The 23,391-nt window shown below is 41.2% G+C and overlaps 1 protein-coding gene across 1 annotated transcript in view; it reads right to left on the bottom strand.

The window, feature by feature from the left end:
* The window catches only part of Ptprg (protein tyrosine phosphatase receptor type G), a 708,866-nt gene that overhangs the window by 38,928 nt on the left and 646,547 nt on the right, over positions 1 to 23,391 (bottom strand). Inside the window, exons 14-15 of the mRNA XM_071619197.1 lie at positions 12,262 to 12,353; positions 3 to 94 (exon numbers count right to left, since the gene is read on the bottom strand). Coding sequence (XP_071475298.1) covers positions 3 to 94; positions 12,262 to 12,353 — 184 coding nt within the window. The remainder of the gene's footprint in view (positions 1 to 2; positions 95 to 12,261; positions 12,354 to 23,391) is intronic.

Below are 23,391 nucleotides of genomic sequence, written 5' to 3'. Positions count from 1 at the left end.
ACCTCAAAATCCTCAGAGAACCCGTGCTGGTTATTAGAATAGAGCTCCCCGATGTGTTTGACAAACTGTTTGACAGGAATGGCTTCCATATCATCTGGGGGAAGACAGCGAAATTCAGGGTCACACAGAATACTTCCATGGAGCAAACCATACTCATTTAAGACAAATACTCGACTTTTGCAAAGAGTGATACTGCATTATCTGAAATATTTCCCATTAGGACCTTGAGTACCAATAAACCAGGTAAATAGGAGTTTTTAAAAAAGTAGATAATTCCCTTTACTTTTTATATTAAAGGCAATTTACAAAGTTACATGACATCATACTCTTAACTGAATCTTAATTTACCAATGGTACCCGTTTGCCAAGAAATTTTACCACAAGAATTTTTTTTTTTTAATTGTTCACCAGGGTTCTAGCTTAAATTTGGAGCAATTAACTTCTATTTCCAATCTTTGACGTTTACGTGAGCCTTTGTACACAGATCCCCTTGTACTGGCTGGCTCTGGGTACAATGCCATCTCCACGTGTTCAGGATTTTAGTTCAAGACAGCTGTGTCTCCATGATGCCAAATAATCAGTTTGACTAAATTAACTGGATTTTGGGGGGTGTTGACAGACTAGGTATAGATTCAGGAAGACTCCACATTCCAACTTGCTGTAGTGTTGTCACTTCAAAAGGACATTTTCAGTTCAGGAGCCCCAAGTATGTCTTAGGCTTATTTCCGGAGACCCCCTCTGGTCCTCCTAAACAACAGCCACACCCACCTCGTTGGAGCTCCCGCCTCCGCCTCCCTTCTCCCTCGACCCTCCCCCGCAAATATTTCCTTTTAAAAATACTCCGCTGAATTTGAGATAAACAACAGACATGACATTTACTTTATTCAGAGTGAAAGATCTTTGGCAAACGCACAAACATCTAAACTGCCACAGATGCTTTTCTTAGCAAAGGGTATGAAGATCTGTATGTGTAAATGAAGTCCTACTTTGGCAAGAATTTTATAGATCCAGGCCTGACAATCTGATTTCCCTTCATCTGGTGACAGTTAACATTGACTATGTCATTCCTTCTCTACTTTCTTTTGAGAGAGCAAAGCTCTAGGGTGGCTTTTTGCATCTATTGACATTTTCAAACTTGAATCATCCTTAGGCGGAAAATAGCATCTCTTATACTTTGTTTAAGAAAGGTGATTTATATGTCCATAGTCCAAGTTGCTTAGCCTAGAAATACGTTACTTATCAAAGAGGCATTCCTTTGTAAGCACAACTTCTTTCCGATACAAAGTCCTGATCATTTTAATAGGCAACTTTATGAAAAAAAATTGCCAAGTTATTTACAAATATTTCAGGATTGAAGATGTTCATGAATATGCAATCATTTTGTACTCCCAAGAAATCTATAGCTCCCATGATGTAACCAGCATTAACAGACTAAGCACAGCCAAAATGTTTCCCTAGAATATTTAGCAGATCGCACAGTTCAAGAAAAAAAAATTTCCAAATTTATCTGATCACTTAGAGATGTTTAGAAGTAAGTGGATTCCACAATAATGATCAAGTTGAGGAAAGGGTTAATATGCATAGAGTTAGGGAGTCTCTCAGGGATTTGCACAAGGACTAATTCATCTTTGGACAGGAGGCAAAACGGCTGAAGACACAGCCCAATCCCCAAAACACCCAAGTTTATAAACCATATCAGTTCTCTCCCTATTTAGAAATGTGATACAATGGGTATAGTTAATAGTGCAACATAGAGAGGGCAATATTTATTTCATAATGTTACTTTGGAATTTTTGATTCCCAATAAAGCTGTAAGCCATGATTAAGGACATGAGCTATAGTTTAAAACAGGAAAATGTCCACTTTTCCCCATAAAAGATTTTAAATATTACAGGATTCTAGGATAAAATCAATGGCAATGAAAAGTCACAGCCCACTTCAAATCTTTGACAGTCTTTCTGGTTAACCTTTTTTTTTTTTTTGCCCCTGCAAAGTGCTCAACAGTAACATTCAAGCTCATGTTACACATGCCCAGAAATGAATCTGCCCGCTACTCCCCATAGCTAGAAGCAGTAAAATCCAGCAGAGCTCACTATGGTAATTGTGGAACTATGACTATTTTTTCCAATTTGTGTCTTTATCCAAGGAAGTCTAGCCACACCCCTGGGGTTTCTAGGCACTGCCAATAACGTCATATAACTACTAGACAGATGCACATACAAATGCTTTTGTACTGACCTTCCTCAGCTACCCAGATATTACATCATTTTTCTCAAGTAACAGAGTTATAATTTGTTTTCCTCCATGTTATGGTGAATATAAGGCTATGACCAATTACAAGTACCAATTATTTTCCTCTCATAATTTTTCTATTAAGTTTGTGAGGCAGGAGATTACCAAGTTAATATGACTAGCAAAAGGGTCAGCAGTTTAGGACAGCATCATAGGCCTGATTTGTGTAGTTCTTATCTGGAAAGATCCTGGGTGCTATAAGAAAATGTCCATGCAGAAAGTGTTCTTTATAGACAAATGTCTGAGTTTCATTCAAAGTTGTGGAACCAGCAGCAGTGCTAATTAGTGACCATGTACTTTGATGCACTTTATGTGTATTAATATGCAAAGAGACAGGCACAGTTTTCAAACCCACCATGCAGTGAGAAAACAGGTCCAAAATAACCGAAGGCTGAAGTATGGCAGAAGAAAGAAGTTGCAGATCCAAAGGGAAAGAGTGCTCCAATTAAGACAGAAAATGGCTGTGGTCTGGCCACAGTGGATGGAAAACGACTGGACACAGCATTGACTGAGCTCTCAGAACTCCGCCAGATATTAGGGAGATGGTCTCTGCTCAGGGGGTTGCGTGTGTGTCGGAGCAGAGATGAACACAAGAACGTCAGGGCACGCATAGTGTGCAAAGACGTGGTGAACGCTGAGTGCCAGGAGGAAGATGGGTTTGATGACTTGGGGAAGAATAAAGGTCAGTGATGTGGTGGTCGAAGCATACAGAAAACAGAGGCTGGACTCAAAGCAAACATGTTGTTAGTAACTCCAGTCTTGACAGGAGCTGGGTATGTATAGCATAACAAAGCCCAGGGTAAGGAAAGAGCGCTCCCACTAATTCAGCCCTTACTGGTTTCCAGAGACCGTGGAAAGGCTTTTTATACATTCAGGTGTTCAAGAGCCAGGTGATGCAAACACAGGTATCCTCACAGTCTGTAAAAGAAAACTGGAAGCAACTTGTCCCAAGTGACACATTTAGATGGCAGAGCTAGGATCTGAAGCCAAGTCTACCAAACTCAGCCTGCAGCCCTATGCACCATAACATACTGCTTGCTGATCCTTGTCTCAAAGTACCACAGTTTGGAGGAAGACCAAGACATTGAACAGGATATCTTGGTTACTGTGCTCAAAATATTACTTTATAATTTTGTGCCAATGTTTTTATTTATAGAAGTTTCAGATATCTGAGGGTTAAGTTAGGCAAAAGCAGGACTACTACTTGTTACTACTAAATCACCCCATTATAAAATACTTGAAATACTCAAATGACAATTGGTATCCGAGGAGTGAGCTTACTGCTATTAAACAGAATTATTTATGCTTACTTCCAAGATTTTAGCTTTTTGTGGGTAGACTTAAGCTTGTAGGTAAATGCCTTTAATTTGAGTCAATCCACAACAAAAATTCCTGTATAAGTCTCTGTTAGCTTTCCATCACTGTGAACAAAATATATAAGTTTTTTTTTTTTTCCCCTCACTATTCCAGAGTTAGTCCATGGGTGGCCAACTCCATTGCTCTGGGCCCAAGGTGAGGCAGATCACCATGGTGGAAGGTTGTGGTAGAGGAGCACTGCTCCATTCATGGACAGTCAGAAAGCAGAGAGAGGGAAGGAGCCGAAGATGCCTCCTTCCAGGGCATGTCCCCAGCAACCAACCTCATCTAGCCATGCCCACCTGCCCATGGTTACCATACCACCTAGTCCTATTAAAATACGATGGACTGATTGGATTTTATATATATATATATGATGGGCTGATTGGATTACAGTTCTCACGGTCTGATCATTTCACCTCTGAACATTCCTGCATCATCACAGGAGATTTGGGGGCACACTTCATATTCAAACCAGAAGAGTACTAAAAGCAGAGCATTAGAGGGTGAGCTGAAGACAGTAACTTCTTCAGAAAGGAAAGCACCAGAGCTGAGACAGTGTTGACCTCACACACAACTGCAGGTAATAAAGAACTAAGCTAACAAACAGAAGGCAAAGCTGTTTCTGTAATCTATGTGTGCCTTTCTCCTGTACTTGCATCTTCAGAATTGCAAGAGGCAGATCACCAACACTTCATGCTTCTAATGTACTCCTATGTGTTAAATTTGCTTTCTCTTCATCTTAAGGAGAAGAGGAGAAATAAAGAGAAACACTTTGTTTTATGTAATCTTTGGTTTGCTATTAGAAAGGAAAAATAGGCAGCGGAGGCTGATCCTGCATGTACACCACAGGGAGGAGCTATGCGGGCCCACCCTCAGTGCACTGCCCAGCAAAAGGAAGGGCCATTAACCAGGACCTCAGAAGAATTTGTGTATCTGTTACTCTTCTCAGCCCCCACTGATGGAATACTTCCTGGAATTAGGCAGCCAGAGGCAATGGTGTGAGCAGAAAGGCCAAAGTACCTGGTGGTGACTCTGCCTCTCAGGGATTCCCTTCCCTTAGCTGTGAAATGGGAACAGCAACAATACCTGATTCGTATGGTGTTATGCAAAGTAAAAAAGTGCTTGTAAGAGTGCTTGGTATTTAGTGAATATTTAACAGCTGTGATTCCTTGCCAGGTGCCACTTGCATTGACAGTTGAACTCAATGACTTGGGATTGTGATTACTCCACAGATGAGGAAACTGACAGAGACCATGGGAGCCTGCCCAAGGCCCACTGCCACTGTCCACCAATAGGGTCAGGCTGACTCCAGACCCTGGGTCCTTCCATACTACATTACCTTCCTACCCTACCTACATTTCAAAGGAACTTCCTGCTAGGGGAAAAACAGAAGGTTGAAATGACATGCTTTAAAGTTAAGCTTCATAACCTGGAAAATTCACACTGGTAGACTGGTCACTTCATGATGACAGGTAGTTAGTTACCTAGTTACAAATAGTTACCTTGCTATCTTTGGCTTAAGGCCTACTCAAGCAAAGATCCCTACCTGCTTGCTTAGGAAGTATGTGGGTATACACATAAATACCGTAAAGATTTCAGAGGTCCTTAAGTCCCCTGCTTTGCAAACAATGCCTGTAAAGTTCATGTAACCCTCAGCAGATCTTCAACTCTATCCCACAGTCCAGTTCACCTGGGGTCACATGGGAGGCCCTAGCACAGTAGGGTGCTTGCCTCAGAGAAGTGCTGCTCCGGTTTCCTCTGTCCCCATACCCGGGGCTACCATCAGGTATTGTTAACCACTCCCTCGGTAGGTAGACCTTAGTTTCTAGAAGTTGGGATTTCCCCTCTTGTCTGCCCAAGTGCAGGCCTCTGCTCAGTAATGCCTCTGTGTCAACTTAGGAAGATAAAGCAAACAGGAAATAAAGGAATATTACCAAGATTTTCATTCCTGAGCTAGGGCACAACAAATAGATTTTTGTCTAAATCAGACTCTTCGGATACAAGGAATGTTGTGGAGATTGGGACATTTTATTTCCTGACATAAAAAGAAATCTCTTTTTCATTTATGGCACAATGAAGTCCATAAGAAAGGGCTTCATTATATTCAAAAGACCAATGAATCTCCTTTGAAGATAATCTCTGTATAAATAAAATATGCCAACAAGGTTGGTTTAATCCCAAGGGTTTTAAAGTGCAGGTTTAAAGCCCCTTTCTATGCTGGCACCCTGCTGAAGCCAGTGACCTTCAAATTATTAAGATGTATTTTAACTGCTGGAAAGGCACAAATCATTTCTGGATTTCTAAGCCACTGGGTAGCAACATTTTGTTTTGTAATGTTCTTATTAGAAAGTTAGATTTTCTAATTTCCACAGAAAAGCATATGTAAGAACATTTAGAAAACTTTTGATATACTCTATAACAGATTAATTTCATGAGCTAAGCCCTAATCTTAAAATCTTAATATGTAATTAAAGTCTAAAAGAATAATGTATACAGTTTATAGTTGATAGGTATAGGGAATGCTTTAGGAATAACTGTAGGAAGAATATTATTCAAGTTTGTTGTTTCAAAAGAATATTCCCAGATCACCAGATTTTAAAAAATTACTTGTCAATTTAAAGATAGTACAGTTCTTTAAGATAGAAATTTGTGACTTCAGTATCTTAGAAGATGGAAAGCATCAGAGATGACCAACAGCTGGGTTATCTGGTTCAATTATGCTTCATCCTCACAGTGTTTTAACAATGGGAAACAAGTAACCACAGGATGTTTGACTTTCAAAAACCATTCGTGAAAAATATTAGGGGTCAAAACGTATTTCATTCTCTTGCATAAGACACACTTGAATTTGTCCTCCACTCCCACTTTTCCCATACATCCTAAGAACAGGCACTATAATTCAAAATCTTCCCAATATGAAAGATAATGTGGATTTCATGGTGACTGGAGACTAACCTCAAAAGACTTCTACCCTGGATAAACATTCTTTCTACTGTGTCTAAGTTTTGCTACAATGCTCATCATTTTCCACATTTTACCCGAGGGTAGTGAGGTCAGGAAAAAAAAAATACCTCCTTTCTTTCTTTTAGGAAGATCCTGCCTCTTCAGAGGTAGCTTTCCAAGCTTGCAATATTTATTTTGAGAATAGGGGGTATTCTTCATTGATTTATTTTGAATCAGTGCATTTTAGTTATACATAAGAGGAATTCATTGTGATATGTTCATACATGGACATGGATGGTTTGGTTAATTCTATTCTGCTGCTCCTCCCCTTTCCCACCCCTCCTCCCTCTCCCTTATTCTCCTTCCTTTACTCCACTGATTTCTTATTATGAAATCCTTCTTTTAGAAAAGATTCTTTATTTCTCTCCAGCTTCTGCATATAAGAGAAAACATCTGAACCTTTATTTTCTGAATCTGGATCATTTCATTTACCATGATGTTCCATTCATTTACTAGCAAATGACATAATTTCATTCTTCTTTATGGCTGGGTAAAACTCCACTGTGTAAGTATTCTCACATGTTCTTTATCTGGTCATCGATTAATGGACACCTAGGCTGGTCCCATAACTTGGCTCTTGTAAAAATGGTTATGCATGTATCATTATAGCCTGTTGCTTTTAGTTCTTTTGGATAAATACTGCAGATTGGTATATCTTGGTCATGTGGTGGTTCCATTCCCAGTCTTTTTTTTTCTTTTTGTATTGGGGATTGAACTCAGGGGCACTTGACCACTGAGCCACATCCCAAGACCATTTTTGTATTTTATTTAGAGACAGGGTCTAACTGAGTTGCTTAGCACCTTGCCATTGCTGAAGCTGGCTTTGAACTAATGATCCTTCTGTCTCACCCTCCCGAGCCTCTGGGATTACAGGTGTGCACCACTGCTCCTGGACATTCTTAGTCTTTTGAGGAATCTCCACACTGCTTTCCAAAGTCGTTGTACCAATCTTCAGTCCCACCAACAATGTATGAGTGTATCTTCTCCCTACATCCTCACCAGCAATTATTATTATTTGTATTCTTGATGACTGTCATCTTAACAGGAAAAAGAAAAACTGTAGTTTTCATTTGCATTTTCCTGATTGTTAAGGATGTTGAACATCTTCATATATTTTTTGGCTATTTGTAAAATATCTCCATTTTTAAGACTGTCTTTGCTCTATTAAACCAAAAGAACATGCTGAGGGTCCTAAATTACCTTTCATTTAGAATTAGTAAAACTGATAACTCAAAGTTCTTCAAAAATGACTATAAACTGCTCTCTTCAAGGGATGCATATCAAAAGTTTGCAAAGCTTTCCTTAATCATTTGCCTATTTTACAATACTTCTAACAGTGTGACTTACTGATTCCACTTGTGGTTTGAGATTTAAATCCTGAGCTGTGTATTTATGAATTTTAACCACAGCAGAATCATCCAAAAGTTGCTGATTTAATGTCTAAATTTCTTCAATATTTAACATGTCTGTGAATTGCTCCCTGAGTCATTTAACTCATACAGACCTGTGTTTGCAAAAGGAATGGAAGTGCAATTGCTGGGCTGGGAGTCTTTTTCTCGGAAAGGAAGAGTACAAAAATAACTAGAGAGCAGATATGCGAGGGAGTTTTTTTTTTTTTTTTAATATGGAAGAAACTTCAACAGAAGAATTATGGAACTCCCTTCAGGAGGATAAAAGAGAATATAATGGAGAAGTGAATGGCCAGTGTCTGCTAAAGAATAAGAAAAGGTTTAAGAACTCAGGAAAAAACTAAAAAGAACATTACCTGCATTGTCAAATGCCTTGATTTAATGAGGCCATATCCAAATGAGGGGCTCTGAAGTTTTGAGGCAAGTTCTGACCAAGAAGCGTGCCGAGCCATTTCTAAGTATCTGTGCTTTGAAGTCACACCACGAATTCCAATGCTAGCTCCCCTATTGAGAGATGTAACCTTGGGCCAACTAAACAATGTCTCCTAACCTCAGTGTCCTCATCTGTAAAATGGGGATATCTACTGTGCTTGTTGTTTCAGGACTGTAGTGAAAAGGAGAGATTTGAATGAGATTCTGTGGGCAGAATAAGCATTCTATATAAGCTCTATAAATCTCACTATTTTTAGAATCATAACAATGGACTACTAAGGCAAAGCATTCTAAATAACCCCATGAAGATCTCCATGAGAGAAAGCTGTGGTAAAGGCTTTAGTAGAATGAAAATAACTCATGAACCTGTTAAACACTGTGGTTTTCTTACACTGAATTTTCTTATACAAAGTTGCACTGCTATAAGCAGAAGAAACTGAAAATAAATAGGATGAGAGATTGCTAAAAGTGCTTCATAAATTACGATGTTTCATGAATATAGCTATTGAACAGGACTGTGGGGGTTTTACTTAAGAAAAAGAGATTATGGTGAAGTTGAAAGCTCTTTAAGAAAAGGATACTTGGGTAACTCTGCCAGCAGTTCGTTAGTCTAGTTGTGCCCCTATTAATGACCCTGTCCTCTAAGAAAACTTGAAGGAATCAGAAAGATGGGCTTCATGATGTCACTGGGTGAGCCCTGTGACATCACAAGGCTGTACAACAGTTAAAGTAATTCACTTTCAGAAATGTGTTACCTTTCTTCAAGAGTGCACCTCCCATGTCAAGTGAAGCACAACTGAACACCAGTTAAAATTCAAAGAAATTTTCTTTCCATACACTCACACATATTATCAGTGAGTATCAATTAGGAGAAACTCACAATGAAAGGGGAGAAAAAGACATGTGTGGGGTTGCCGAGTACTTAACATGGTAATTAAACCAGTAGCTGGCAAATACAGCAGGAAAACATTCAAAGGCAATTTCTGGCCTGGGACATCTACTCAAAAGATGCGGCAAGACAGGCAGAATTTATGGCATTGTCAGAGGACTCTAGTGAGCAGGAGATTAAAGCCCCAAAGAAGGAAAAGCAGTTAGAGACAGGCCACGCCCTGTGGGTGTAGTTTCAAGTCAGGGAGGATTTTAACACGGCAGCCATGAAAACACTGTCCATAAGTTTGGAGAGTTCCCACTTCTATCGCTGTGCATGCTTTCCAAGCACTTGTCCACACATCATCTCATGTGGCCTTTCCAGTTGCCACAGGTGGCAGGCACCCTGCTCATTTCATAGATTCTGGAAACTAAGGCTCCGAGGGGTTCACACATGGACCACAAGATTCATGGTACAGCCTAAGTGAGACCCTAGGTAATGTGATTTCTAACACAGTGTTTTTTTTTTTTTTTTTTTTGTTTTTTTAAACAAAACAAAAAAAAAACCTGAAAAAACAACTCAAGAAGTATTTCACTATTTATTCTTTTAAAAATGGATTTTAGCCAGGTGTGGTGGCGTATGCCTATAATCACAGTGGCTCTGGAGGATGAGGCAGGAGGATTGAGAGTTGAAAGCCAGCCTCAGCAACTTAGTGAGCCAGATCTTGTCTCAAAATAAAAAAATAAAAAGGGATGGGACATGACCCCGTAGTTAAACGCCCCTGGGTTCAATCCCTGGTACAAAAAAAAAAAACAACAACAAAACTTTAATTGCACAGCTACTCAACAGCAATATTTATCCAACAAACCAGGCTCCCAGAAACTTCCCAGTGGTCAAAATTTTAGATGATGCAAGAGTATATGCATATAAGTATATGCACACTATTGTGCAAATATGGTGGATTGGACAAAACAGCTTATCCCATGGTGATGAAGCCTGATTCCTGTCTGCCTCCTCTCAAGGTAAGAGGGCATTTCCACCCAAAGATGAAGGTTCATGGACAGGACCACATGGTAGCACAAAACCTAGCTCCAATTGTATGGCAATCATTGAGCAGCCATAGAATGGTCTGATAGGAATGAGACTTTTCTGTTCTTCTTCTTGCCCTGTGACAAGTTTTGATGAGAAGAGTTGACCAGGATGGATGGAAAACACAGACAATCTCAGCATTATTTAAGGATTGAACATTTATAAACACTTAAAAGGTCAGTTAAGCTCCCAATCCTAATGACAACTACTGATACTCAGCAAACAAACAAAGCTTCTCAACTCTGAGCTTCTCAACCCTGACCTTTAAGAACTTGAAGAAAGTTTGGCTGATATTCATTCATGCACGCATCCATCAAATCGAGTGCCTAACTGTGTGCAGAGTGTTACTCTGGCACTGAGAATCTATCCACTTGCCCTTACGGAGCTCTCATTCTAGAGGGAAGGGACAGCAAACTTTAAATCTATTCCTAGGTGGAAGTATATAGAGATGAGGCAGATAAGCAGGATGAGGGTAGCACCATAATAAAAGCACGGCCTCTGTCTACAAAGCAGTAATAAATGTCAAGATGGATAAGACATCTGAATAGATGTATAATGAAACTCAGCATCAGAAAGTTCCAATCTGGCAAACGGGAAAGGATACCACATAAAAAATGGTGGGTGAGATCTCCAAAGCCCACATCCTATTTATAACAACTAACCTACCACCGAACTTTTAAGTATCTATGGCATTTTCTAGGACTCATGCTCCACCAATCCTACTCCTAACATAGCCAAGTGTTTTATCCTGAGGACAAATGAAACACGCACCAGACCGACAACATATCCCTAGACTCCCATATCACATCCCAAGAACCAAAACGTCCAATATGAAGAGAAATTATTCTCAGATTTAGGAATCTTAGGTGAAAACTTGCCTTTAAAAAACTATCACATCTATACCCAAAGGACTTAAAAACAGCATGCTACAGGGACACAGCCACATCAATGTTTATAGTAGCACAATTTACAATAGCTAAACTGTGGAACCAACCTAGATGCCCTTCAGTAGATGAATGGATAAAGAAAATGTGGTATATACACACAATGGAATATTATTCAGCATTAAAAGAGAACAAAATCTTGGCATTTGCAAGTAAATGGATGGAGCTGGCAAATACAATGCTAAGTGAAATTAGCTAATCCCCCAAAACCAAATGCGGAAATGATTTCTCTGATTTAAGGATGCTGATTCATAATATGCTGCAGGGTTGTGGGGTGGGAGGATTAAATGAACTCTAGATAGGGCAAAGGAGAAAAGGGGAGGGAGGGGAAGGGAGGAGGCATAGGGGTAGGAAAGATAGGGTGATGAGGACCATCGCATTCCACCAAGTACATGTATGAAGACACAAAGGATGTTACTCTACTTTGTATACAACCAGAGATATGAAAAATTGTGCTCTGTATGTGTAATATGAATTGTAATGCATTCTGTTGCCATATGACAAAATTTTAAAAAACGATCACAAATTATGATAAAAGCACAAATTGTTCATCCACATGAGACAGCCTGAGTAGATTACAAATGATTTTTGTATGAATTTACATTTTTCTACTGTTACTTTCCTTTCCTACATGTGCCTCTGTGCTTAATATTAACTCATAATTAAGCATTCCTCTAAAGAGGAATTTATTACTTTGTTGATATGCAAAAGGAGCTAAAATTGCATTAATTACCCTTATTTAAGGATCTCTGACCGCACAAGCTTTGAAAAGTTATAAAAACAATATTTTTTTTCATGGCTATTGCAAAAACCAAGAACAAAAGAGAAAACAACCCATTGGAAGTAAGAGCAGTGTCCTACTTACCCGGAATAGGAATAATAGGAATACTTTCATTGGGGACCACCCGAGGTGAACTGCTATCTTCCACATAGAAATGAGCGGTCTGGAAACATTTTCTGTGAGGAAAACAGAAAAACACATTAACAGTGCAATCAGAGAAACACACTCGGAGTTCATTTTATAATTATTTCACAGATTTCCCCAGTTTCCTGCATCACATAGCCCTGGGGGCAAGCCCGTGGGAAAGTTGCAAGACACAAGCAGCACAACATTCAGCGGACTGAAGCAGATAAATATCCGTTTTATATCATAGCCACATCCAGCCCTGGAGTAAAAGGGGAAAGACTTGGTAGCCAACCACTCCAATATGTGAAAACTTGACTTGGACAAGGTATACTCACTGCACAAACCACAGGATCACCCCCGGGTTATTTTTAGATTTGACCTATTCTAAACCTCTAGCATCAAGTTCAAAACCACACCTCAGATGCCCTCCATGTAGTAGTCATCCAGCAGCCCAACTCCACAAAAGCACCACATTGTTTGTGCTAAGCCAAGGCTCTTGAAGCCTCAGACAGCTCTCTAAAGGGGTCACAGGGCTTCCAGTGGGCAGACATGCCAAAATCTGAGGCCCTTACTAGATGGCGTCTAAGACAAGGGCCTGAAGCCCTCCAGTGTCCTCTGCTTATTTTTCTTTTTACCTGTACTTCAAGCAAAGCAGGGAGCACACGCTGGTCATCACAGGACAGGCAGCAAACAGAAAAGCCATCGGCAGCCTGCTCAGCCTCTGCCCACTGATGCTGGCTAGCCCTCAGCCTCCCAGCATCCGCGTCACTGCTCACTGCGGCCCTAATGAGCTGCCGGAAGCACAGGCTGAATATTTAATGAGGCTGCTCAGTGTGAATGGCTATTGTGACCAGAGAAGGGTCCCTGTTCATCTGGCGGAGGGGCTTTACAATAGCAGGCCCTACTGCTGGGTCTTTTAGCCAAGCAGGCGGCATCCTTCTGGTGCTCTGTGTCACTGGGATCTGTCCCACCCCTCTGGCGTCTCACACCAAGCAACATTTACACACACACACACACACACACACAATTTTTTTTTCTTCTTCTTTCTCTGTATTGGATCCAAATTTCAACTACTAGAGTAAGTCAACTTTTCCTTGGAGTGTCTTTGCTTGTCTAATCAAAAGCATTCTGGGATGATTCTGCTGGATACACTGTGTTTCTACAAAGTTAAAAAAGGGAATTAGAGGGTAAAAAGAAAAAAAAGAGCTTATACAGATTTTTCCATCTCCACTTTCTACTGGGCTATTGTAACCATTTCCAATTGGAAATGATCAAATGTGACAGTATAATGTGCTTTTCTGAAGTGGTGGCTATTCTCTGACAGAAAGTAGCTCGAACCAACTTTACATGTCGGTACTCTTCTAGAATCAAACCAGATTCCTCCTCCATACCCTTAGGAGGGGTCCTGAACATAAACGATACCAACTCTTGGCACATGTCACTCAGGACCACTCTTGTAGCTGAGGAACAATGATTTCTTCCAAGAATGACATGGCATTTGTAATCCAAACAGTTAAGAAAAGAGTTTCTCTCTCTTCACTTAGTTATCTTTACCTAAATTTGGCATTAGCACTAGCCAGACTTAAGCTACATGGGTATGAAATGGGCAAGAAAGAACTCTGGTGTGGCCACATCCATTAAATGAATAATGATGGAAACATGTCAAAAGCATATTCTGTTTGAAATAATAGTTTTTTTTCTGTTTCTAAATTATGAAGTTTTTTTTTTTTTTTTTTCCTTCCTGCCTCACTCACCTCCCCAGTGAGCACAGACAACCAGAAACTGCCAGTGAAGTGAAAACACAGGCCACGGACTTCACAGTGAGATGGAACCATAAGTGACTGGTGTCTAGCTAAGGAAAATCGGCTTTTGCAGAGTTAAAGCCTCACCACTCAATAGCCCCTAAAAGTGCCTTAAGTCACTGGAATGAGGGGCACACAATTTACCAGGCTAGAAATTATTAAAATAATTTCTATTTTAAGACCATAATTACCATGCCTATTCAGTTCCTAAAACATAACGTGAGTACTAGTAGAATCACGGCAGGCCAAGTCACTATTAAAGCCCCGCAACTTTGGAACAGACTGTACAGTAGCTTTGTTTATTTTCTGGAAAAACAGGCACATAGTCCAGCCGGTCTCTCAGTTACATGTGGAATGAAAGGATCCACATTATCTTTTGGGGGGGGGGAGAAAAAAAAAAAGCAGTGTGTACTGAAGCAGATCACACTCCAGTGCCCCATGTGTTGCTGTTTATAATGGATTTTCCCTGGAGCAAAATAACTCTGATTGCCAGAGAAAAAGCACACAACTGCAGATGAGGGTCAGAAACTCCCGGACAAAGCTCTGTACATCTGCACCTTGCTGCACATTGCGCACGCTTTCCTCCCATAAAAAAAGACGTGGGTGGGCAGCTCGCGGCACAACTTGGCAGGTGAGGGCTTCCGTAAGAATGACGGTTTCAATGCATTCAGGAAACTCTCATTTAGCATCCACTGCACCACACTGGGTGTGCAGAGAACATTCTCTACTGTCTGCAATCCTAAACCACTGCCTTAAACCTGGCGAAGCACTGGAGTAATTTATAAAGATTTACATAAGGATCAGATGAACTTGGCAGAGAAATTAGGAAACAGGAATGAACAAAAGGAAAAAGACTTAAAATCACCCCTAATCCCTCTCCTTGTGATCATCACTGTTAATACTGGGGGCATATCCTTCCCCACTTGTCCTCATTTATTGAGTGAGTGATCCTTGGTCATGTGCAATAAAGACCAGGATGATAGAAGACAAAAGGCACTGTCCTCATGACCATCCTGTTTTCCTGCAGAAAACAGCAGGGGTAGGAATCAATCACAAATTTGAAAACCAATACTTGCAAATAGTCAGAAACTATTAAAAAAAGAAGAACTATGGGGTGAAGGAAGGGACTCTGCCAAGGAGGCAGCATTGGAGCTGAGACCCAATCATGGAGGATGAGCTCTCGAGTTACAATGGAAGACCACTCTGGCAGATCTGGCAGCTAGTGGCAGCACCTAGGAGCAAAGTAGGCCCAGAAGATGTAGGAATGGAAAGGCAGCCAGAAAAGGCTGGACAGGGGGTGGGAGCCTATCATGCAAGGGCCAGGAGCCCCCAAAGGGCCTTGGCTGGTGTCTAAGGGCAATAGAAGGCCAGGGAGAGCTTTCATCCATGGAGGGACACATTCTGGTTCACCTCTTTTAAAAACCTCATTTGGGCTGCTCTGTGAGAAACGGATTATTTGGCAGCAAGAATGGAACTAGGAAATCAATCAGAGGGCTGCTGTTGTAATGTCACCCAATTTCTGACAGATGGCAGTTTTCTGCTTTTTCAATTTTTTAATAACAAAGTGCAGTCGAACTATACACATCTCCTCGATAACAAATACAGTTGGCATCCTCATTGCTAATGTTTTCTTAATCTTCCATTTCATGGAGATACTACATTGTTGGTATTTAATTTATTGCTTAGGGGTCCACTCTGACCCAGGCACTGATGAGGGTTTTTCACTACCCCACAACACTGTGATGATCCCTTTGCATGTTCCAATTCCCCACGGTGAGCTTAATATTTCAGAAAAGCAGCTGGACATTGCATTTTAATTTGCTCATTTCTGAGAAGTCCCATGGGGAAAAAAATTGTTTCTTGACCATTAGAAGTGTCTTAAGAAAACAAAAAGAAAAAAAAAAAAAAAAAGAGCCAACAAAGGGATCTTGGAGAACAGGAAAAATACCCACAAGTTTTAGTGCCTCTAAAACTTCTAACCTGTGACAAGTTCCAACATGCAGGTACTATATCTCCAATTCCAAATTCAGAGGAATGGAGACAGAATTTCTGAAATGGCTCCAGTGTGCATGGAGTTCCAATTTTCTATTTATCTTGATCTAATTCTCTTTCAACTAGCTTAACCCTAAAAGTTCCTTCAAGTGAAACAAGTTCCTAGGTCACCAAGAGCAATCGTCTAAAATGATCCTTACTTCCACAGTGAGCACGTTTACACAAGTATCATCAACAGGAAAAATGATGGGGCTCAGGATATGGCTGGGAGGAAAATGCTAGCCTGGCATGCACTAGGCCTTGGGTTCTATCCCCAGCACCAAAAACTAAACCACCAAGGGGAAAATGATGAAATAGATCATGTTTGGAACAAACAAATGCATTTATAAGTTTAACAAGGTGTAATCCAATGGGTCTCCAGTATGCATTCTATATTTATAGCTTTTTTTTTTTAAACTTCCCATCCCTCCAGGGTACTCTCTGTCCCCTTTAGGGAACTGAGGTCAGGCAACATTAATTTCATTGACCCTGACTGCCATATTCAGTACCCAAATTAGTTCTCTTCTGCTTTCCCTAACCGATAATTGCACTATATGTTTTTCTGATGTTGAGTTTCACAATTGAAGTTTGTAGGATCCTAATAATCAATCTCTCCCACATCCAAGTTTCAGTCAAGCAGGGGTTATTTAATCAGCAGAACATATGTCTTTGGTTGAGGGAGTTTTTATTTTTGGGTACTGAGGATTGAACCCAGAGGTGCTTAACCACTGAGCCACCTCCCCAGCCCTTTTTAATATTTTATTTAGAGAGAGTTGCTAAATGCCTCACTAAGTTGCTGAGGCTGGCGTTGAACTCATGATCCTCCTAATATTCATGTAGGCTGAGCTCCACTCCTGTTGGTTCTAGCAGAGTAGGCCTGGGCACAGATGGGCACAGCCCTGTGTATTCTGAACCCCCCACTCCCAAGGAGTCTGGTGTGTACTGTTCCTGGTTCAAAATGACTGTGACAAAGAGAATATGGTTCTTGAGAATCTCCAGCACTGCCACCAAGAAGCCATTTGGAAAAAAACCTGGAATGGCAGGTACTATTAAAGTGCCCAAAAAAAGGCAAACGAGAATTTGTTTCTCATCCCATATGGGATCCTGCAGACATCAAGACTTGAAGGGTATTAATATAACGATCTCAAATACAGAAAGAAAAGTTGTAGAAGTTGAATAGGAATTTCAAGATCTTCTGCTCCTCTCCTGTTAGAACCCGAGTTTTCAGAATCAGGATGGCAATCTCTCAAGTTCGAGCAACCAGTTATGCTACCCACACAGAATGTCTTTTCTTAGGTTACGGAAGAGACTTATGATTCTTAAATGAAAACCTTTTCTCCAAAAGTTACCCCTGAAACCATACTTGTGCAATAATTGTCTGAGAGCAAAATTCATTTTTGTTTCTATAAAGGAATTCAAGTTGTCAGTGTCTACTCCAATTTTAAGTGGTTCAGGATGTCCTGAATCCCAAGTGTCCTGACTTTTATAAAATCCACCCCATCAGCAAAGTACCAACCAAGAAAGAGTGAGTGACAAATGTCCGTGGAACACGCTCAGATGGGAGAAAGATAATAGCCCATTGTGCAGACGTTATTTCCTCAAATGCAACAGGACAGGATGAAAGTGAAGTGGGTGACGTGAATCTGTGGTCCCTAAATTGGGCACACTCTCATGCCTCCCACAGAGTGAGCACCCTGCTGCACAGAGTGGGTCTTCTGCTTAATGGTATGTATCTTTCCACTTTACCCCTGCATATGACCTGAAAGCATCTGATACTTGATCAAGGATGGGTTACATGTTAGATCTATGCACGACTCCACAGGAAGTTTCAAGTAGCAGACTGGGAACAAGCTGCCTACATTCTTCTTCATTCATATCCCTTCTTAAAAAACCAACGTGAGCACATATATTTTGAAAATATTTCTAAGAAATGTTTGACTAGAAGTCAAGAGTGTGTGTATGGCATCCTCTGCCAAAGCTGATGGATTCAGGCTAGTGGCTCCCTTGGTTTCCAGCCCACAACCCACCCGTGTGGGGAGATCTGGAGGATGGGCCACAGCCCATCCTACCACAGCCTCGTGGTAGGAGTGTGCATGGATGTATGAATCTACCTTCTAAAAGCCCACAGGACATGGGAGACTTATGGTCTTACAGTCATGAGCATTTGCTCCTGGACTGAAATTCCTCAAAATAACTTCCTATCCTTTCAAATAAAGAAGATACTTGAGGATGGAGAGCTTTCCAGAAACAGCAACAAAAAATTTGACTCTTTACAAAGCAGAGTGCATCTTCTAATCAGGATGCAGGAAGCATCCACCCAAATTAGCTGTCAATTCCAAGTCCCTGAAACACACACACACACACACACCCCAGCACACGACAGGGTCTGGGGGTTTAACTGGTGCTCTTGACTAATCACGCACATGCACATACACACATCTGCTCTGATAGTGCTTTGTAAGTATTAATACATATTCCAGTTCAAGAGGCTTATCCTTCAAAACAATAAAGATAACCTGAAAATCTCATGACTTCAATGCCCTCCCCCATTTCTTTCTTAAGGCATTAACACCCAGAATGACCAAATTTCTACACAAAAACTTTGCCTTTCTGTTTGTTTTTTCAGGACCTGTTCAGACAGTTTCTGATACGGGTTAACCATTTTCACAGAACTAATCTCTTTTAAATCTCTGACCCTGTAACCAAGACTTACACAAGCAAAATGCTGACACCGAGTCCAGAAAGGTCTTGAATTCCACTCAAGGTTCCTGTTTATCACAAAGCTCCTCTGAGAGCCGGCATCCAAAACTGCTTTGATGACAAGGGGCTTTCAAGGTCTATCGATTTCTTTTCAACAAGTGTGAGATGTCCAACTACTCCTATCCTGGGTCCCTGGCTTAGCCTAACAACACTGTTCTCCATTAACACTGAGTGTTTAGGCCCAGGCTGGGAGGAGGATCTTCACCCAGTTTCCAGACTTGTGTGAAAACTCAGACCCACGAACAAACCAACTGTTGACAGGGTTAGAAGTCACGTCACTATCTTCAAACTAAGCTCAATGGTTTGATAATCACAAGAGAAGGCACTTATTAGCAGCATGCAGCTCCAAATTCTAATTGCAGACTACAGCAGGCAGTTGGCTGAGTGGCTGACGAACATTAATCAAGCAATCCTAACTGATCTATAGACTGTCATTTAAATTGACAGTGGCATGTCCGCTAATCATCCCATTTATTCTTGTGCTGTCAAGAACAGAAATCACATTACTTTTGCAAATGGCTCTGTTGTATGAATAAGAGCCACTCAGACACAGAAAGGTGGAAACGCTCATGTGCCTTCAAGGAAGATGATTGAGAACTGTGTTAAAAAGACATGGCTGATTTATCAGGGCAAAACATTTAAGCGACAGTGAGGAGGAGAAGGCTGTGAGCATCGTTGGGCTTTCCCTCAGACAGGAGTGTCTATCTGCCTGAAGTGACTCTGAAGTTCCACTTGGAAAGGAGCCCAACATAAGTTCTAAGTTGAGATCTTTCATATACAACAAGTGATTCAGTTTATACCACTCAGTTTACACTGGTGGTGTCTCCTCAGGAAGGGATCTTCCAAAAAGACAAATTCAGAAATCAAAACGCACTTCTGTTTGGCAGATTTTTCCAAACCATAAAAGGGGACTTGAGATTGACAAACGGGACTGTGCTTCTGGGGATAATCTAACAGAGTGCTTCACATCAGGGCTTTCCTGGAAATCCTGGGGCACATGGTTGTCACAGTTTGGGTAAGTAGGGCTTCTCAGATAGGAGGAGGGGAGGAAAGCCAGAAAGGGAGAGAAAAAAAGAATGACATCCTCAGACAGATGGATGGTGGTGTGGTTGGGGATGCAGATATTAAATGAGGAGAAAAATGTTTCCAGATATTTTGGATTTCACTTGGGTAGAGAGGTGTGCCAGGCAACTCCTGCTGTAGGTGGAAGTGACAAAAATCTGGTTTCCGCAGTGAGAATTGTTTTGGGTGATTCAGGCTGCCTGTCATTAATGTCTTTATGAAGGTGGGAGAAGATTAACACAGTAGACATGAAAGTGGTCAAGACAATGAACTCTCTTCTTAAACATGAGCTTAGCCAAGAAATCCTTTGAAGATAGGTAGGAATGACTGAAGTTGAAGCAACACTTTTCAGTAGATCAGAAAGCAGAGGCCACTTTTTAAGCCACATTTTGACAAGAACCCTAACAGGTTTTGTACCCCAGCTGGCTTCAAGAAGTGAGCCCTGCATGGTATTTCCCAAGGCCCCCAGGAGTCACCTAGAAAAGATGGCTTGACATCTGGGGCTTTGAGCAGCTGCCTCACCCTTTGGACCTGAGCCTGGAACGTTCTGAACATCTGGACTGAGGCTCTGTCCCATCTGCCACTGTGCTAAGGGCACAGACACAACACCCACTGACTTAGGAACAGTCATGCTCATGCGATGGCCCAACTCATTTTGGGGAGGAGGTAGAAAATGAATTTACTGCACATTATTCTTCAGTATTTATAATCTTAATGGTCTGGGAAAAGCCTTTTGGCAACTGCTTATTTCATTACCATCATGATGGACTGATTTGCTATAAAAGTGTTATTTTAAGAATTATTAAGTTACCATGTGCCTCTTTACTAAATAGTCTCTTACTAGTGTATTCCTGAAATATTTGGGACTACCAAGGGTGGGTGAGAATGTTGATCACACGTGTTATCGACCAGATTAAATTCCCAGTGTTTTCAGAATTTACTATTAAAACTTGAACCCGTAAAAAATATTAAAAAAAACCCCAACAACCCTGGAATTGGAGATACTTTCTAACTAACTCAAAATGTGGAAAACGGAAGTAAAAATATAGATACATTCGATAATATAAAAGTCAAAGGAGTATCAACATAGTTAAAAAGAAACTACTAATTGGGGAAAAATATTTGCAATCCATATTACTAACAGAGACTCTCTTAATTAGAAAGAGACCAACAATACAAAGGAAAAATAAGTTAAAGACATAAGCAAATTTTATAGAAAAACAAGTAGTTCAACCTCCCTTAAAAGGCAGCACATTAGAACTATAGGAGGATACCACCTCTTTTTCACAGATGAAGTTAGCAAAAAACGGCCAGCACACTGTTTGGGAGGCTGTAAAGGAACAGGAATCCATGGGTATCCCACCATGGAGGTCAAAATGACATCACCCATGTTACAGCGTACCCACCCTGTGATACTGCCAATCTACTGAATTCACCCTGCATTTACATGTATCCACTGGCAGTATGATCTAAACAAAGTTATTCACTGTAATATTGTCTGATAGCAAAAGAATGGAAACAACCCCAAATACAGCCTTGGGGACTGCTTAAAGAAATAACAATATGCTGGGCATGGTGGCGCACACCTGTAATCCCAGAAGCTTGGGAGGCAGAGGCAGGAGGATTGCAAGTTGGAGGCCGGCCTCAGCAACTTAGCAAGGCCATTAAGCAACTCAGTAAGGCCTTGTCTCTAAATAAAATATAAAAAAGGACTGGGGATGTGGCTCAGTGGTTAAGCACCCCTGGGTTCAATCCCTGGTACCAAACAAACAAAAAAACATGACTCATCTATACCCAAAAAAAAAAAAAAAAAAAATCCATGCTTCTGAATGAGAGAATAAGCCAATTATATATGTAGAGAGAAAATCATGTTAAAGTAGAAAAAAAAAGTAAGGGGCATGGTAGAATATGCAGTATTTTACTGTGTCAAAGGGGACAAAAGGGATATTATATTTGTTCCTGTGTAAGAGAATTCTGGGAAGAATAGCTAACTGACTAGCACTAGTGGCTACCTCTCTGGGAGCAGGTAGGGAACAGTGTGGGTCGGCGACGGGCTGGAGAGAAGGAGTGTATATGATTAAACTGTTTGGTTTTGAACTGTGTCAATATTACCTCTTCAAAATTTAAATTGGCTTTTTTTAAAAACTTGAACACTGGGCTTCGATTTTTATAGTTTCGTCCTCTCCTTTCTGAGAGAGTCATCAGCTCTCCCCTCTTAAGCTTTGAGCAATCCTCTCTACCCTGCGACTTAATGGGCACCCAGGGTTCCCTCTCCTGACACATCAAGGGCTACTGAGTGCCTTGGAGGAGAGAGGTAAGTTCCAGAGCAGGAGCTCCAATAGCTCTTACAGCTGTTTGGAGGGTTCTATTTCAGGCATTTTTGGGGGCTTTTCCTCCCATTCCTGGCTGCATTTTGGACATATGCAGGCCAGGGGATGAAATGAGAGGGAGAGAGGGGGGCACAGGTGGGACACAGAGTCTGATGAAAGCACTGCCCTGGTCTATTCCAGCTCCCACAGAAGCCAGGCTTTAGTGGGGCTTCCGCCCTCCAGAAGGCTATCACAGATGGGCAGCAAGGGAGAGCTGGGTCAGGAGGCAGCACCCAGAGCACCATGGGACAGAGGAGGACAGGACAGAGTGGGGCGTGGGCTGGTGGTTGAAGGTACATGGAATTGTAGCTTTTGGAGGGATAGAGAATGGCAGAGTGGCCAGGAAAGGAAGAACAGAGACTTTGGACCCCTGGATCTCTATTCATCACTTCCTCATGGAGGAGCAACCCCAGGATGGAGCAGGGAGGAACAGGCTCAGCCACCTAAGCAGGTCGTCTTGCCTTACAGAGTCTGTTTCCTCATCTTCTCAACAGGGTGATGTAATCTGTACACTAAGCCTTTTATATATGCTACCTCATTTAATATTCATGACAATCCTAGAAAAAGGAGCTATCAGGAGACCCATCTTCCAGATGAGGAAATTGAGGCTCTGTAACAGGCTTTGTGGTATAAAGCCAGGAGGTGGAACAGCTAGGTGGAAGCACAGGCAAAGCCTGCCTTTCGTAGCTACCACCCTGCAAAGCAAAGTGCACTAACTGGTGTGATCCATAGCCAGAGGGTTTCTTTAAATACTCATGGCTTCCCAGGATGGTTCCCAGCTCCTGGACCCAGCTGAAGCTGACCTGTTCTTCTCTCACTCAGGAGACCAAGTGCCCTATAATAGAAGCTGTCCCCAAGTCTCTCTTATAATTTGCAGTGTGACTATAACAAGCGCACTCCCACACTGGGGGCCAGGTACATAAGTGAGATGGTCTTGCAGGCTACAGCATCATTTCTGGAGAGACCTCGAGATTGAATGTGCATGTATCTTAGTGCTGATCATGAAATCATGCTGTTTATGATGCTACAGTGAAAAAAAAAAGGCACCTTATAATGGACCAAGT

Source organism: Marmota flaviventris, chromosome 1 (assembly GCF_047511675.1).
Source record: "Marmota flaviventris isolate mMarFla1 chromosome 1, mMarFla1.hap1, whole genome shotgun sequence".
NCBI lineage: Eukaryota > Metazoa > Chordata > Mammalia > Rodentia > Sciuridae > Marmota > Marmota flaviventris.
Note: the sequence above shows the minus strand (reverse complement) of the source record. Positions and strands in the feature narration are given on the sequence as shown.